Source organism: Hemicordylus capensis, chromosome 3 (genome assembly GCF_027244095.1).
Source record: "Hemicordylus capensis ecotype Gifberg chromosome 3, rHemCap1.1.pri, whole genome shotgun sequence".
Taxonomy (NCBI): Eukaryota; Metazoa; Chordata; class Lepidosauria; order Squamata; family Cordylidae; genus Hemicordylus; species Hemicordylus capensis.
This window is the reverse complement of record NC_069659.1, coordinates 312,661,428-312,675,067: the sequence shown is the minus strand read 5'-3', so window position 1 is coordinate 312,675,067 and position 13,640 is coordinate 312,661,428. Positions and strand designations below refer to the sequence as shown.

General features: G+C 40.4%; 1 protein-coding gene and 1 long non-coding RNA gene across 6 annotated transcripts in view; one reads left to right on the top strand and one right to left on the bottom strand.

The window, feature by feature from the left end:
* Positions 1-13,640, bottom strand: part of LOC128348914 (uncharacterized) — a 76,936-nt gene that overhangs the window by 23,927 nt on the left and 39,369 nt on the right. For 3 of the 4 annotated variants that reach the window (XR_008318427.1, XR_008318429.1, XR_008318426.1), the window contains exon 3: positions 6,337-6,379. The exons of the other annotated variant lie outside the window; for it this stretch is intronic. This is a non-coding gene — a long non-coding RNA (uncharacterized LOC128348914). The remainder of the gene's footprint in view (positions 1-6,336; positions 6,380-13,640) is intronic. 4 annotated transcript variants of the gene reach the window in all.
* Positions 1-13,640, top strand: part of DNER (delta/notch like EGF repeat containing) — a 284,163-nt gene that overhangs the window by 258,944 nt on the left and 11,579 nt on the right. For both annotated transcript variants that reach the window (XM_053304644.1, XM_053304645.1), the window contains 3 exons: positions 2,884-3,006; positions 5,793-5,906; positions 12,080-12,211. In XM_053304644.1, the coding sequence (XP_053160619.1) occupies positions 2,884-3,006; positions 5,793-5,906; positions 12,080-12,211 (369 nt within the window). The remainder of the gene's footprint in view (positions 1-2,883; positions 3,007-5,792; positions 5,907-12,079; positions 12,212-13,640) is intronic.

Here is a 13,640-nt window from a genome sequence, read left to right as displayed (position 1 = left end):
GTTTTCTTTAGAAGAGCTGAGAACAAGAGAGGGATGGATTATAGAAATTAAAACCATTGTTGGCAAATCAATTTAATTATCTCCTGTTGTTTTAGTTACACAGAAGGAATACTACTGAAATTGAGTGGATTTAATGGTAATATTAATGTTGGTAATATTAATGTTTTTAGCCTGCATTTTCATCTAAGATGAGAAGACCAAAGTATAAAATAACCAGTAGCAACAAATACAGTATGTTTATTTATTTTTATTTAACATATTTTTATACCACCCAAAAATTATGTCTCTGGACAGTTTTACAATAAAACAATGAGCCCGCCCCTCCTCTATCGGAGGCAAGTCAGCAAGTAGTCCTGTCAAAGAGAATTGTTTGGGAGGAGAGTCTACTACTTGGAGATAAGCATTTGAAATGCCTCTCAGCAAAGAGCACCAAAATGGCCATTTTCCATCCTATTAAAATTGATTGATTGACTATCAAGGATAACCTGGGTTATCAATAATAACCTGGGTTATCTGGGGAAATGCCTTCTGCATGATCCCCACTGCACATTAAGATCATTGAGAGAGGTCTGTCTCCATATGCCACCAGCCCATCTGGTAGTGACTTGTGAGCAGGCCTTCTTTGTAGTCAATCCTGGGCTGTGGAATGCACTCCCTATAGACATTTATGGTTTAACATCTTGACCAGCCTTCAAAAGAGCCCTTAAGAAACATTTTTTAGCTTGGCTTAGTAATCTTTGAATGTTGTTTAAAACAAACAGTTTGTTTTATTTTGTCTTTATTGTGTTTATTTTTGTGAACCACCTAGAGCCTTTGGAGTCAGACAGCATATCAATCAATCAATCAATCAATCAATCAATCAAATAAATAAAATCGATCAAATCAATCAATCAATCAATCAATAAAGGGGAGGTGCTCATAAATGAATAAAATATGTGCATCTGTACACTTCGAGGCACAGAAGGCTCGAGATAAGTAAACAAACACTGGCCCGCCACACAAACTCATGTACACATTTGCATAACTGCTCTTGCCTTTATTTGGCGAGGTACTCTTAAAGTGATTGAGCCTGGCCCACAATAGACAACTTTGTTTTGCACACATTCATTCACCCTACAGGGAGGGTGAATTGCTTGGCAAATAACAATCTTTGCCTCCGTGCATGTTTTTGGATATAAATACCCCATCCAGGCCACAATGGCTTTGTAGTCCAAATGAAACCTGAACTGAATACTCCAGAATCCAGATTCCCATAAGTGAGCTGTGGTTGCTGCTGCCCCTTTGCTCTTTCTCCCCGCTTCTGCCCCACACTTTGCTCCAAAGACAAGTTTGAGTGCCTGGTTATCGCACACTGAACATGCCCAGGAAGGACTGGTAATAACTAACTTCTTATATCTTTCTCTAAGTTCCCCTTCCACTTCTCTTTCTGCTTTCCCTCCCCTGCTCTCCAGGCAGTTTGCACCACAAGCCTCTAAGCGGGTTCTAATTTGGAACCCTAGCCAAATTACTATAAGCCCTTACCAAGACTCTCATTTAGAACTAGGTTGGTCTTTCCTTGTTAACTGAGAGTTCAAACTGAAGTGTGGGACCAAGATTTCTATGTGCCTTAATTGGCTAAGAAATTGAGTGAAGTGGAACTTAGTGTACATGCTTGGAATATTTTGAATAGTATAAATATATGAAAGGTGAAAGGTGTCTCTACTTAAATTAAGATGGTGGCATGGAGCTGAAGTCTGGTGTCTAATAAGGAAGAATAATTGCCATTATTTACCAATCATTGCTGCTGCACATTGTCTGTTTAAGTGAGGCTTGGAAGTAGATCCTGCAATAATCCTATGAAAATGAATGAAGGTTATTCAGCTGCAGTGATTAGTTAATGGTTTCCAAATATGGAAAGACTTTGCTAGAAACATGGCAGTAGAAGGGGGGGATCCCTTATTTCTTTACTTACAGAGCAGAATAAATCTCTGCATACAATGGAAAACACAAATGACTTGTTAACAGAAGTTGTGTGAATGAGTAATCAGCATCTTAGTCTATAAAATGGATACTTTGTGGAATAATAAGGGGGCACAATGTAAGCAACTCCAAAATGCCTCTGTCCAAACTGGTAGTCCTTCTCCATATGTTTCCCTGTGAAATAGCTTTCTATCCTATTGGACCAATCATGGAAGCAACTCTGCGCTTCCATGTCTGCAACCAGATTAGTCACACTTAACTATTTACTTGATTATGTACATTATGTCATTCAATATTTCAGTTGCTGTGTTGGGTATGATATCCAGTTTCTGTATGAAGTAGTAAAAGCAGAGGCTATTAGCACCTTAAAGATTAATGTGTTTATTTCAGCACAAGCTTTTGTTGACTACTGTCCACAGATGCATCTGATGAAGTGGATTCTCATCCATGAAAGTTTATCCTGAAATAATTTTTTAAGATGTTATTCTTGGTTGTTTTTGCTGTGACAGACTAACACGCCTACCTCTCTGGTAGTAGCTATATGAAATAGTAGTGATACTTCATATACTAGTAGAAAATTTCTACCAGTATTATTATGAGTTAGACTTATACAGTGCAAAAATGAATTCTAAAATAGTGGAATTTTCTTTCAGTACTGTAGCAGGCACTTGGTATGCTTCGGTTACTAATAAGGGTATTGGGGTCTTCTCAGCAGACAAAAGTTTTTCTCCTCATTGTCTAATATTTACAAGGAGTCTTGATTTCTACAGAAAGCAGCTTCTGAACCTTTTCAGCTCCAATATTTATCTGTATTGTTATCTGTTTCAACTAACAGCCATCTCTGTCTCCTCCATGATGGTAGTGCTATTATCATTTTCTGAGAAACACTTTGACTTGTTCTGTTGTTCCTGTTGTGTGTGTTAGGTTACCATGGACTCTATTGTGAGGAAGAATATAATGAGTGCCTTTCAGCCCCTTGTCAGAATGGTGCTACTTGCAGAGACCTTGTCAATAGCTACGAATGTGTCTGTCTCACTGAATATGAAGGTAAGGGGTGTTTTGCTTCAACATAGAGGTGGGTTTTCAATTTCAGGCCAGTGGCAGCATCAGTGGTGGTGCTCTGACTGCAGAGAAGGGAAGGAAGAGGTTTCTTTTTTCCTCCCCTTTCCAGTGCCTGATATACCGAGACTATTCTCATGATGGGAGAAAAATGGGCTAAAAGAGCCCAACTTGGTTTTCTTCCATTGTGAGAACCACCGGACTCGTGGGTGAGCCTGGTGGTTCTCTGGCAGCTAGCCCACCAGAGAAGCCCTCCCCTTAAACGAGGTTAGCAGAGCAAGCGCTCCACTAATCCCATTTTCCTGATCGTGAGTCGCCACGGTGTGGCTCCATGTTGCAGCAACTAGCAAGGAGACCCCCACCAGGAAGCTAAAACAAGCCTCCTGGTGTCAGGGGTCTCCCCAGGATGCCCCATGTACTTGCATGGGACATCCTGGGAACTCCAGGGGCCAGGAGGCCCCTGATCCCTACAACCCCTACTGGTTCCGTGACGGAGCTGGTAGTCATGTGGGCGGCCAATCCAGCCACCCAGCAATGAGCAGCTGCTTGTCTGTGATGAGAGCGGGCTAAGCCTGCTCTCCCCGCATAACCCTCCCAGGTTCTACAGACAGATCGTATAGTGGTATGCTATACTGTATAGCATAATATACTGTATAGCATAGTCTCACTGTATAGTGGTATGCCAGAAAAAAAGGCCTGGTGACCTTTGGACAAGTAGTTTTCCCAAGGGCTCTAACAATACAGTAAGAAATTGCAGTAGGAAGACCACTCTCCCTGGAGGATGGAAGATGAATAAACTGGGAGTTCTTCTCCAGCTTGGATATAATCTGAGTGGGAAAATAATTGGAGGCATTTAATGCTCCTCTTCTTTGAAATGAGCGTTACAAGCCCACAAACCTAATCTGTGTCCAAGTTGAAAGATTTCCCTCAGCATCTTTAGTACAGGCAATGGCTGACAGCCTCATTAATGGTATGCATGTGCAGCAAAAAACAGCACATTAACATTAGCAGCACTGCTTCTGAAGTATGGAATCTCATGTAGTTGGAGCACAATTATTGTCAATCCCCCCTCCCATGTGCTCTGTGCAACCCAGAAGTAGGTTCCTGAAGATTGTGCAGTCTACGGAGACTTAATCCTGGTCACACTGAGCGCTTCCGGGGGTGGGTGGGCGGAGACTGGCACAAGTCACCCACAACCACCACCTTTACACTAAGCTATGCAAACGAATTTCACTGTGCTAAATACAGAGGCTTGAAGGGAATTTTAAGGTGGTAGTGAGTATAAAGTCTAACTAAAATCTAAAATCCACCCCTGCTAACTTGGCAAAGAGGCACCTTTTAATGTGGTGATTCTCTTTATTTAGCAGGGGGAGAGTAACTGGCCCTATCCACCCCCAGCACAGTACTTCCAGTGACTGTTGCTGGTGTCTAAATTATGTTTCTTTTTAGGTTGTGAGCCTTTTGGGGACAGGGATCCATCTTATTTATTTATTATTTCTCTATGTAAACCGCCCTGAGCCATTTTTGGATGGGCGGTATGGAAATCAAATGAATGAATGAATGAATGAAAATCTTCAGGATTTTAATTATAATTTTTAAAACATTGAAATATAACCTCTTAATGGCACTGGGACTTGACAATGCTGTACTGTGGCCACCCTTATTTCCAAGAAAGACTATTATCACACTGGTGTTTCTGGGAGAAAATTATATATATCCTTTCATTAATACCCATTATTTCCCTTCATATAGTATAGACATTCCATTTTTCAATTGTCCCAATTATCTTTTAAAAAAAATATTTTTTAAAAATACAGCCCATGTATAAAAACTGTGCTGCAATGGAAAAGAATAATAAAAATTCAAATATAAGCCAGAAATTAAGAGCCATTTGAGGTTATACACATGTCCAGTGTAAAGAAAAGATTGTTGGTTGCTGAGCATGCAGGTACAATTTGATAGGAGACAATTGAAAACAAAATTCAGGAAAGAACATTATTCCAACATTTGATTTAAGTGGATGGAGGGTTACAAACTGACCATCCCTTATTGACATATTCAATAAATGGAAACCATATTTCCAAAATCTTGTCTTGTTTTGTTACTCCTCTAGCTAACCTGATTTGATGGGTTAACTTTTCAGATAATGCAGTCTTCCAGACCCTACTGAACCAATTTTCAGTAGATAGACCTTTTGAGGATTTCCAGTGTTTAGCTATTTCTATCTTGGCGGCTGCAAGCGGCAGAGTTATTAGATATTTATGAGGTATATCTTTGTGAGTACTTTTGTAAATTGATACAAGTGCTAACACTGGATCAGACTGAAGATTGGTTTGGACTATTTCAGAGATTATATGAATAATTTGCTGCTAATAGCCTTTTATGTATGGGCACCCCCACCATAAATGAAGGAGAGTACCTCTGTTTTTACATCCCCAACAAAATGGGGAAGACGTTTTGGTGATATAGTGCATCTTGATTGAAGTATGATGCCATCTATGTACAACCTTTAATGTTGCCTCCGTTATCTGGGCAGATGTGGTTCTAAGCGGTTGCTTCAGCTAAATTGCTTCCCATTCATTATTTTCAAGAGAGGTTCCTAAATCAGTTTCCAATGTTGCATTTAGCCCTCCTGAGGAACCACAGGATTTGGAAATGAGGGTATTGTATATAAGTGAGGCTACCCCTCTTGTTTTGTTAGTTGGTAAGACACTTTCTGATCTTTTAAAAAGTATGAACAATGATGATAATCCATTATCACTTACTATTCTTAGGAAGACACTGTGAATTATTCAAAGATCCTTGTGTTAACATCAGCTGTCAGAATGGTGGCACCTGTGACAGTGAAGGGCTAAATGCTACCTGTATCTGTGCACCTGGATTTACTGGCAAGTAATTTGTAAATTATATTATATGCATAATTATTCATCTGAACATACTAAATGTGGAAGTGTCAAATTATTGCACTGCAATTTGCACATCATTTTATTACACTAAAGAAATGGCCAATTTTCATACCACATATTTTCTTTAAAACAATTAATAGTAGTTCTGGCAAACAGAGTACAAATCACAGGATAAGATGGTGTTTTAGAAAATGAAACTGACTTTCTAGTCTAATGAATTATGTAATATATGTACTAAGGGATTGTTCACTACTTCAGTTAAAATTAATGTTAGATTAAGCACATACACTGAAACCAAAGTTTCTTGCTCACAAGAGATGCTTAAATGGTTCATTGTTTAATGACTTAACTCCAGTCCATATGATGATCATTCAGATGTCTATTCTGCCAGAAGTTTCTAAATGCAACATACCTGTTCTTTGTTGTCAGAGAAGCCGTGCCTTCAGTGGGAGAGCCTAGATGGTTAAAGATGGTGATTGTCAGGTCAATAATGCAATTAGTTAATTTGCAGGATGAATATGATTATGCTTATCTGGCTGTTGCTGTTGAAAGCAGAAATAATCTCTGTGTGGTGCAGAGGCCTCTGAGTAACCTCTAATTTCCTGAAGGGAGGAGCACCAACAATTCTCTCCCATTCTGCAGTGCTTCGGCACAGCACCAGTGGTCCTGAGCAATAGTGTGAATCCTGAATGTGCCCTTCACAGAAGCTGCTGGGGTAACCAAAAGGGGCAAAGCTGTACCAAATTACTGAGCCTATTTTCCCTAGCCATGTTGTGGGGGAGAAGGTACAAAGACATAATGACCAAAAATATATCTGGACTCCAAGCTGCTGAACAAGGAAGAATCAACCCACCCCCAGTTCAAAATGCTGGCTATTTCTCCTTTACAGTCTGAGGGATCTCCTTTGAAAGAGGAAATAGATGTAATGGCAATGTCTTAAACTTTCATAGGGGCCATTAGAGACTGACCTGGGATTAGGGGTGTACGTTTCATTTTGGATACAAAACGTTTTGTGCCCCAAAGAGGCCATTTTGGCTGTTTTGTAGCCAAAACAAAACATCCAGTGCTCAAAACAGAAAATTTTGTAGCTGAAACAAAACGTCCCTGTTTCGGATACAAAACATTTTGTTCTTTCGGCTGTTTTGGAACTCCATTTTGCAATAGTGAAAAGTCTTTCTCCTTCAGTATCCGTTTTGAGTTTTGACATCTGTTTGCACTTCCAGTCCTTCCAGCCTGCAGACTGGCCAGCGAAAGCATGGGCTGATCTGCTGGCAGTTGCCTCCTTATTCCTTTTAAGGAAATTTAAGGGTAAAATTTACCCTCATTGGCCAGTGGGGCAGTGTGCATTTCACTGTTGTTGTTTCACACTGTTGTGTGTAGATCAATTGCATTTCTGGGGTGGGGATGTGGATGTGCATGACATTTGGAAATCTGCCTGGTTCTTTGCAAAGCTCTATTGTTGTTGTTGATGTGTGTTGTTATTTGGGTGGATTCACGGAAGAAAGGGGGCTTTGGGGGCAGAAGAGTGGGTCAGGTGGTAGTGCCCCAATGGGTGCCTGCTGCCACCCAGATTCCAAAGGAATTGGGAAAAGGGCTGATTTTTAAAGAATTTCTGAAATTTACATGTCTTTGGAGCAGATTCGGGGCAGAAAAGGGGCCTGAGGGGCAAAACAGTGGGTTGGATGGCAGTGCCCCAAGGGGTGCCTGCCACAACCCAGATTCCAAAGGAACAGGGCAAAGGGCTGATTTCTTAGGAATTGTTGAAGTTTATACATCTTTGAGGGTCCCCCCCCCGGAATAATGGAGGTTTCAGCAGACCCATAACTCCACCTGGGGTGCACTGGGGTAGCCGGGAGCGAGTGGTGGTGCAGTGCACATAGGGTGCCAACCACCCCCATGTGTTGATAACCCATGGGGTGCTGGGTTCTGTTGTTTCTGAGGTGTTCGGAGTGTAGATTCTCTGGTAGCATATGAGATTTTCAATGACAAACCATGAATCCACTCTCATATGCTACCAGAGAATCTATACTCAAAACATCTCAGAAACAGCAGAAACCCATACCCCATGGGTTAGCAACCCATGGGGGTGGTTGGCACCCTATGTGCTCTACACCACCACTTGCTCTCGGCCACCCCAGTGCCCCCCAAGTGCAGTTATGGGGCTGCTGAAACCTCCATCATTCCCTATGGGGAAGAACTTTAAAGATGCGTAAACTCCATTACATCTTTAAAAATCAGCCCTCTGTCCAATTCCTTTGAAATAATTCTGGCAGCTTCCTTGCCCCATTGGGCACTACGACCCACCCCACTCTATTCTGGGCCACGCCTTACCCTCCGTGAAGCTCTACTTTTGCTGAAATCTCCATTATTTCCTATGGGAAAAATCTTAAAATTCAAATATTCACTACAAATTAGCCCTTTGCCCAATTCCTCTGAAATTTGGGTGGTAGCTTCCACCCATTGGGCACTACCCCCCCCCCCACACTAGTTTTGCCCCGGGGCCATTTTAAAAAATCTAAAACGTTTCGGATTCAGATTTTGCAATTTTGAACAAAGAACAAAATTGGGGTGTTTCAGATTGGCTGATTTCGAACAAAGAACAAAATGGGGGTGGTTTGGATTCGGGCCAAAAACAAAACAGGAAAAAAACAAAATGCACAACCCTACCTGGGATCAAGAAGAGGCCTTGAAGTAGTCACTTCAGGAGAAAAATAAAGACACAGATAGTGAATCCGGTGCAACTGAAGAAGCACCAGTGCTTCTGAAACATTCAGCTTACTCAGCTCCACTGCAGTGGCAGCAAATTTTGACAACCATCCCTTCCTCAGGAGCTCTCTGTGCCACATGAAAATATGTCTTGGAGTTGTACAGCCCTATTTTCAAGTGACACAGAGGGTTTCCAGGAGAAGGGGAGGTGACTGAAATTCAATTACCTACACAAAAACATTGGTGCTGTGTTAGTCTGGAACTCTTCAGAACCACTGGTGCTGCTTCTGTTGCACTGGCGCTTCAATAGTCAGGATGTCAGCCACTATTTGGGGACCTTAATGTACTAGAAATAAAAAGTTTCCCAACTGCTTTCAGCTTTTTTCTTTTCATCCTCCCTCCCTCTATGAAAGATAAGCTGCAATGTATGACAATAAGTTACAGTTCTGTACTAGAGAGCCTGTAAAGAACAGAATCTGCAGAGTTTAAAGCAAGCACAAACATCCTAGGAAAGAGAGAGGGGAAGCATATTGCAGTATATCTTATTTAATTTAATTGAAGACCACATATATGCCTGCAGTGACTGCTATTTGCTTCTGTTCTCTATCTCCATTGCAAACAATATTGCCTGCCAATTATTCAAGAAGGTGCAAAAATGTATAACAATGTAATGTTGAAAATAAATGTGCAGTGTCATACATTCTTCATCTAGGTTTATTGATCAAGAATAAATATGCTGTGGTTCTATTTTCATCATGATGAATTAAAACTATTCTGCACTAGGGAACATACTCTCTCCCCTCATGGGCAAATAGCAGATTCGGATCAGGAAAATGGCACAACAGGAAGGGAGAATGAACTCTCTCTGCTTCCCCAGCACAGATCTGAACCACCACACAATGACTGTGTTTATCTTTTGGAACGAACTGTGGGAGTTTCAACCACGGATCTCCTGACATCACGTCTACTTTGGCCTCTGTTATCAGCCCCCCCGCCCCCACCCGCAACATTTCATGGCCAGTTGTTTGCTTTTTTCCTTTTTCTCCTTTTACTCATTTTTACATATCCACAGCTGACATACAGTACTTCATGCACTTGATGAAATGGACGGTAGTCCATGGAAGCTTTTTCTACAATAAATGTGTCGGACATTAAGGTACCACAATACTCTTAGTTCCTTTTTAGAATTGTTTTTGCCATTTTAAGGATTATGTTGTTTTCCCATTTTGTAAGCTGCCTCACATGGTAGATGAAGTGGGAGAAAAATATTTATAAGAAAATAAATAAGCCATTTATTGGCTATACTGATTCCAGTAGTCAGAACAGATTTGACCAGAGCTTCCCTAAGAACAATCCTCTTAGCGAATGATGTCCTGACAAACTAAAAGCATACACATAAAAATAATTGTCCAGATTGTGCATATGCCTTTGTGCATATATATGTGGTCTGACAACCTGACTAAAGCAGTAAGGACACACCAGGAAGATGCATCTGCACTGCAGTGATCTCCCGAACGGCTGCTGCACCCACCTACAAGGTGGTGAGTGATCTTTGCTGCCTCCAGAAGTGCCCTTTCACTGTGCCTTCCAAAAACATGTCCCTGAGAGTGTAGAGGCAGTGGGGAAGCTTTCTGACTCTGTTAAGACCAGGCTCCTGCTGCAAGGATGCATCTCCCACTGTGCCCTCACCGCATTATTCAGGAAGTCGGCCAGGATATTTATACCATGTTGCAGTTTGCCATAGCGTAATTTTAGCCTTTTAGAACTCTGAAGAGTTCTTCAGAATGATTGGCCCACAAATAAGAGGAGAGCTTTGGAAATGATCCATTTAGTAGGCAATTAGCTTAAAGGCTGAGCCAGTATGAATGTGTGTGTATGTATGGATTAATGTAGACATTGCTATGTTGAAGTGAGCTTTGTCAGTTGGAAGAGTTGTTAGTGTTGCTTAGAACTTATTTGATAGAGTGTTTTTCAGAAATTAAAGACATAGCTAATCAGAGTTTAATTAGGTAAACAGCTGTTAAAGCATTACTTATTCAGTATGTGTCTGAAAGAAGATTGTATTTGAAAACAACATTTGGAAAGATGAAGAGAAAGCCAATATAGTAATTGAATAGTGCTAAATAGAGCAGATGAGCGTCAAGTAACATTTCACTGTAAATTGAAAACATTTTATTCTATTTATTCATCATATTTCTATACTGCCTGATATAGAAATCTCCAGGTGGTGTACAAATTAAAAACACAACAAATATTAAAACAGTTAAAATCCACAAAATTAATAAAATAAGATCACAGATAAAAACATATTACATTTTAAAATCTTCAGTTAAAAGCCTGAGAAAACAGGTATGTCTTGAGGATTTTCCTGAGAACAAATAGAGAAGAGGATGCTCTTATTTTAACAGGGAGGGCATTACAAAAGCTATTGGCTTTTTTGTGATTTCTTTATGAATGCTCTGAAGCCAACTTTGGTTGTCTCATAGGCTACTTTACCCTCCAGACATGGTCTGGAGTAGACAGTAGACATGCATTTGGCTTCAATAAATTGCTGCCATCTAGCAGAAAGCATGATGAAGAATGTGTACTCAGGCATGGCCAGGACATTACATACTGTACAAAATGCAAAGAGACTATGTTACATTAAAGTGTGAATTAGCTCTATCTCTCACAGGGTTTTTTGGGGGGAAATCTTTTTCTTAGAAGTGACAAACAGGGCAAACTTTCTTAGCACCCTTTGAGTTAAAGTTTGGTAGTTATAGGTATAGGTACCATAGGTATAGGCACCATCTCCCAGGGTTTTTTTTTAAAGAAGACAAAAATAGGTGTAGAAGAGACAATTATTTGTCTAATGTAATATATTTTGATTCAGATACATATTCCAAGCTTGAGTCCATGTTTGATCATTTATTTTTCTGTCTGCAAACTTGAAATAGTATTTATTGCATGTGATTATTTTCAGATTTTATCCTACAGTTTTGGAAGAGGTTTTTTTAATTCACACATATATACCGAATAGGTATGTTCTAATTTTTAGAAAAACATCAACCATGTTTTAAAGGATTGATTAGAAGTAGAAAAAATACTGTATTTTACTATGGCATTTCTTTCATTTATGCTACTGTGTTGCTATGTTATCCTGTATTCATCTGTGTTTTGAATACTATTTAAATACTGTACACTCCTGAGCACCCCGGGGATATTTGTTCCATTGCTTTTAAAACAAGTAAAACGATTTGCAGAAAAATATAAATTGTTGCTTATAAGGAGTAAGTTTTCTGCTATATCATAGGTAGTTTTAAATCTTGAAATCAACCAACCTTTTGTTAGTAAGTTACACTGTATCAATAACATGTTGATTAGTGGTGCCTGAACAGGAACAAATGAAGACATACCATTTTATTTCTACGTCTTGAAAACAGAACTTTCCTTCTTTTTTTTAAATAAAGGTGAAGAGTGTGATAACAATATTAATGACTGCGAAAGCAACCCCTGCCACCATGGTGGAATGTGCATAGACCAACCCAATGGGTACACATGCCATTGTCCACATGGCTGGGTTGGAGCAAATTGTGAAATACGTAAGTATAGTGTAATGATTGCCATTTTGGCTTATTGTTAGCTATCTTGTGACCCATTATGGTCTCTGGTCAGATAGATTCTGCAGAAACCATAACAGAACATTCAAAAAGTGAACATGTACAATGGGCAACAAAAGCTATCACCAAGTCTCTGAGAAACTCCGCCTAAGAACCCTGATGACTCCTGTAGACCTAAATTTAAAAACAGAGTTATTGTACTAGGGCTGTTTAGTGCAGTGTTCTCTTTTTGAGAACACTGTGGCTGACATCAGTTGCACTTTAAAATTTCTCAGTGATCTGCCCAGTGTAATTTACTCCACTGACTATAAACATATTGGGAATAATGACTGCATTAGTTGAGTAGTCTGGATTTTTCATCAGTGAATCCAATTTACTGATGCAAAAACCAATAAAGGCAAAATAATGATGTATATGCAAAGATATTGGCCAACATGCCACACATTGTAACGAGGGCAGTTCTGCACTGCTGCAGACATCTGAAATAACACTGCTGCTGTGCAAGAGCGCTTTTGCATTAAGATGGAAAATTGTGCAATCATACTTGTGCAACACTACTGCCATTGGAAATAATGGCTGTAGTATCATGCAGGTGCAGTTGCAGGATTTTCTGGGCCTGCAGGACACAGTTGCAGGATTCTTGTGAAGAACAAGAATGCTCTTGCAAAACCACAGTGCAATGTAAAACCACACTGCCACTGCCTAGAAAGCTATTTTGTATCTGCTGTGTATGGCCTGGGACAGAGTAGATGGAGCATCTCTTGCCCCCTATTAGTCTGCATATGAACTAGATGGAACTCCTGATCTTTACAAGTATGAACCAGGGTGCTATAGTGGTTCTTATTTGAGAGTGCAGTACCTTCTTGAGGTTTTTTGCTTAGGATTTCCACCAAAGGACAGAAGATGTTCTTAGGGTTTGCCTACAAGTTACCTTTATGACACAAAGGAAGGTGGAAGCAGTCTTTGCATGCTGTTGGCATCACATGCATCACCAGGGGCGCAGCTAGGGGAGAGGGGGCCCATATTCACCCCTCTCCCTGGCAGCCACTTGGAGGGAGGGAGATAATGAAGAAAATAGGGAGGGGTTGAGGTGGGGGGCCCTTAGGAGCTAGGGGCCCTGGGTTCTTTGAACCCATCCGCTCAATTTGTAGATACACCTGTGCATCACCACTCAGCACCATAATCCTTCTGCTTGGTGAAGGAGATTCCATGTTAGTGTCATGTGTTTGCTGGTGGTGGCACATATACAGTACTAGACATCATGTGGTTCTTCAACCTGGCATGGAGAGTTCTATGATATGACCTTCACTGTACATTATGGTAATGGTGTGGAGAGGCCATCCAATGGAGGCTGTTGACAGCTTTCTCTACATGATAACAATATCATGTTATTGTTGATTAGCCCTTGGTG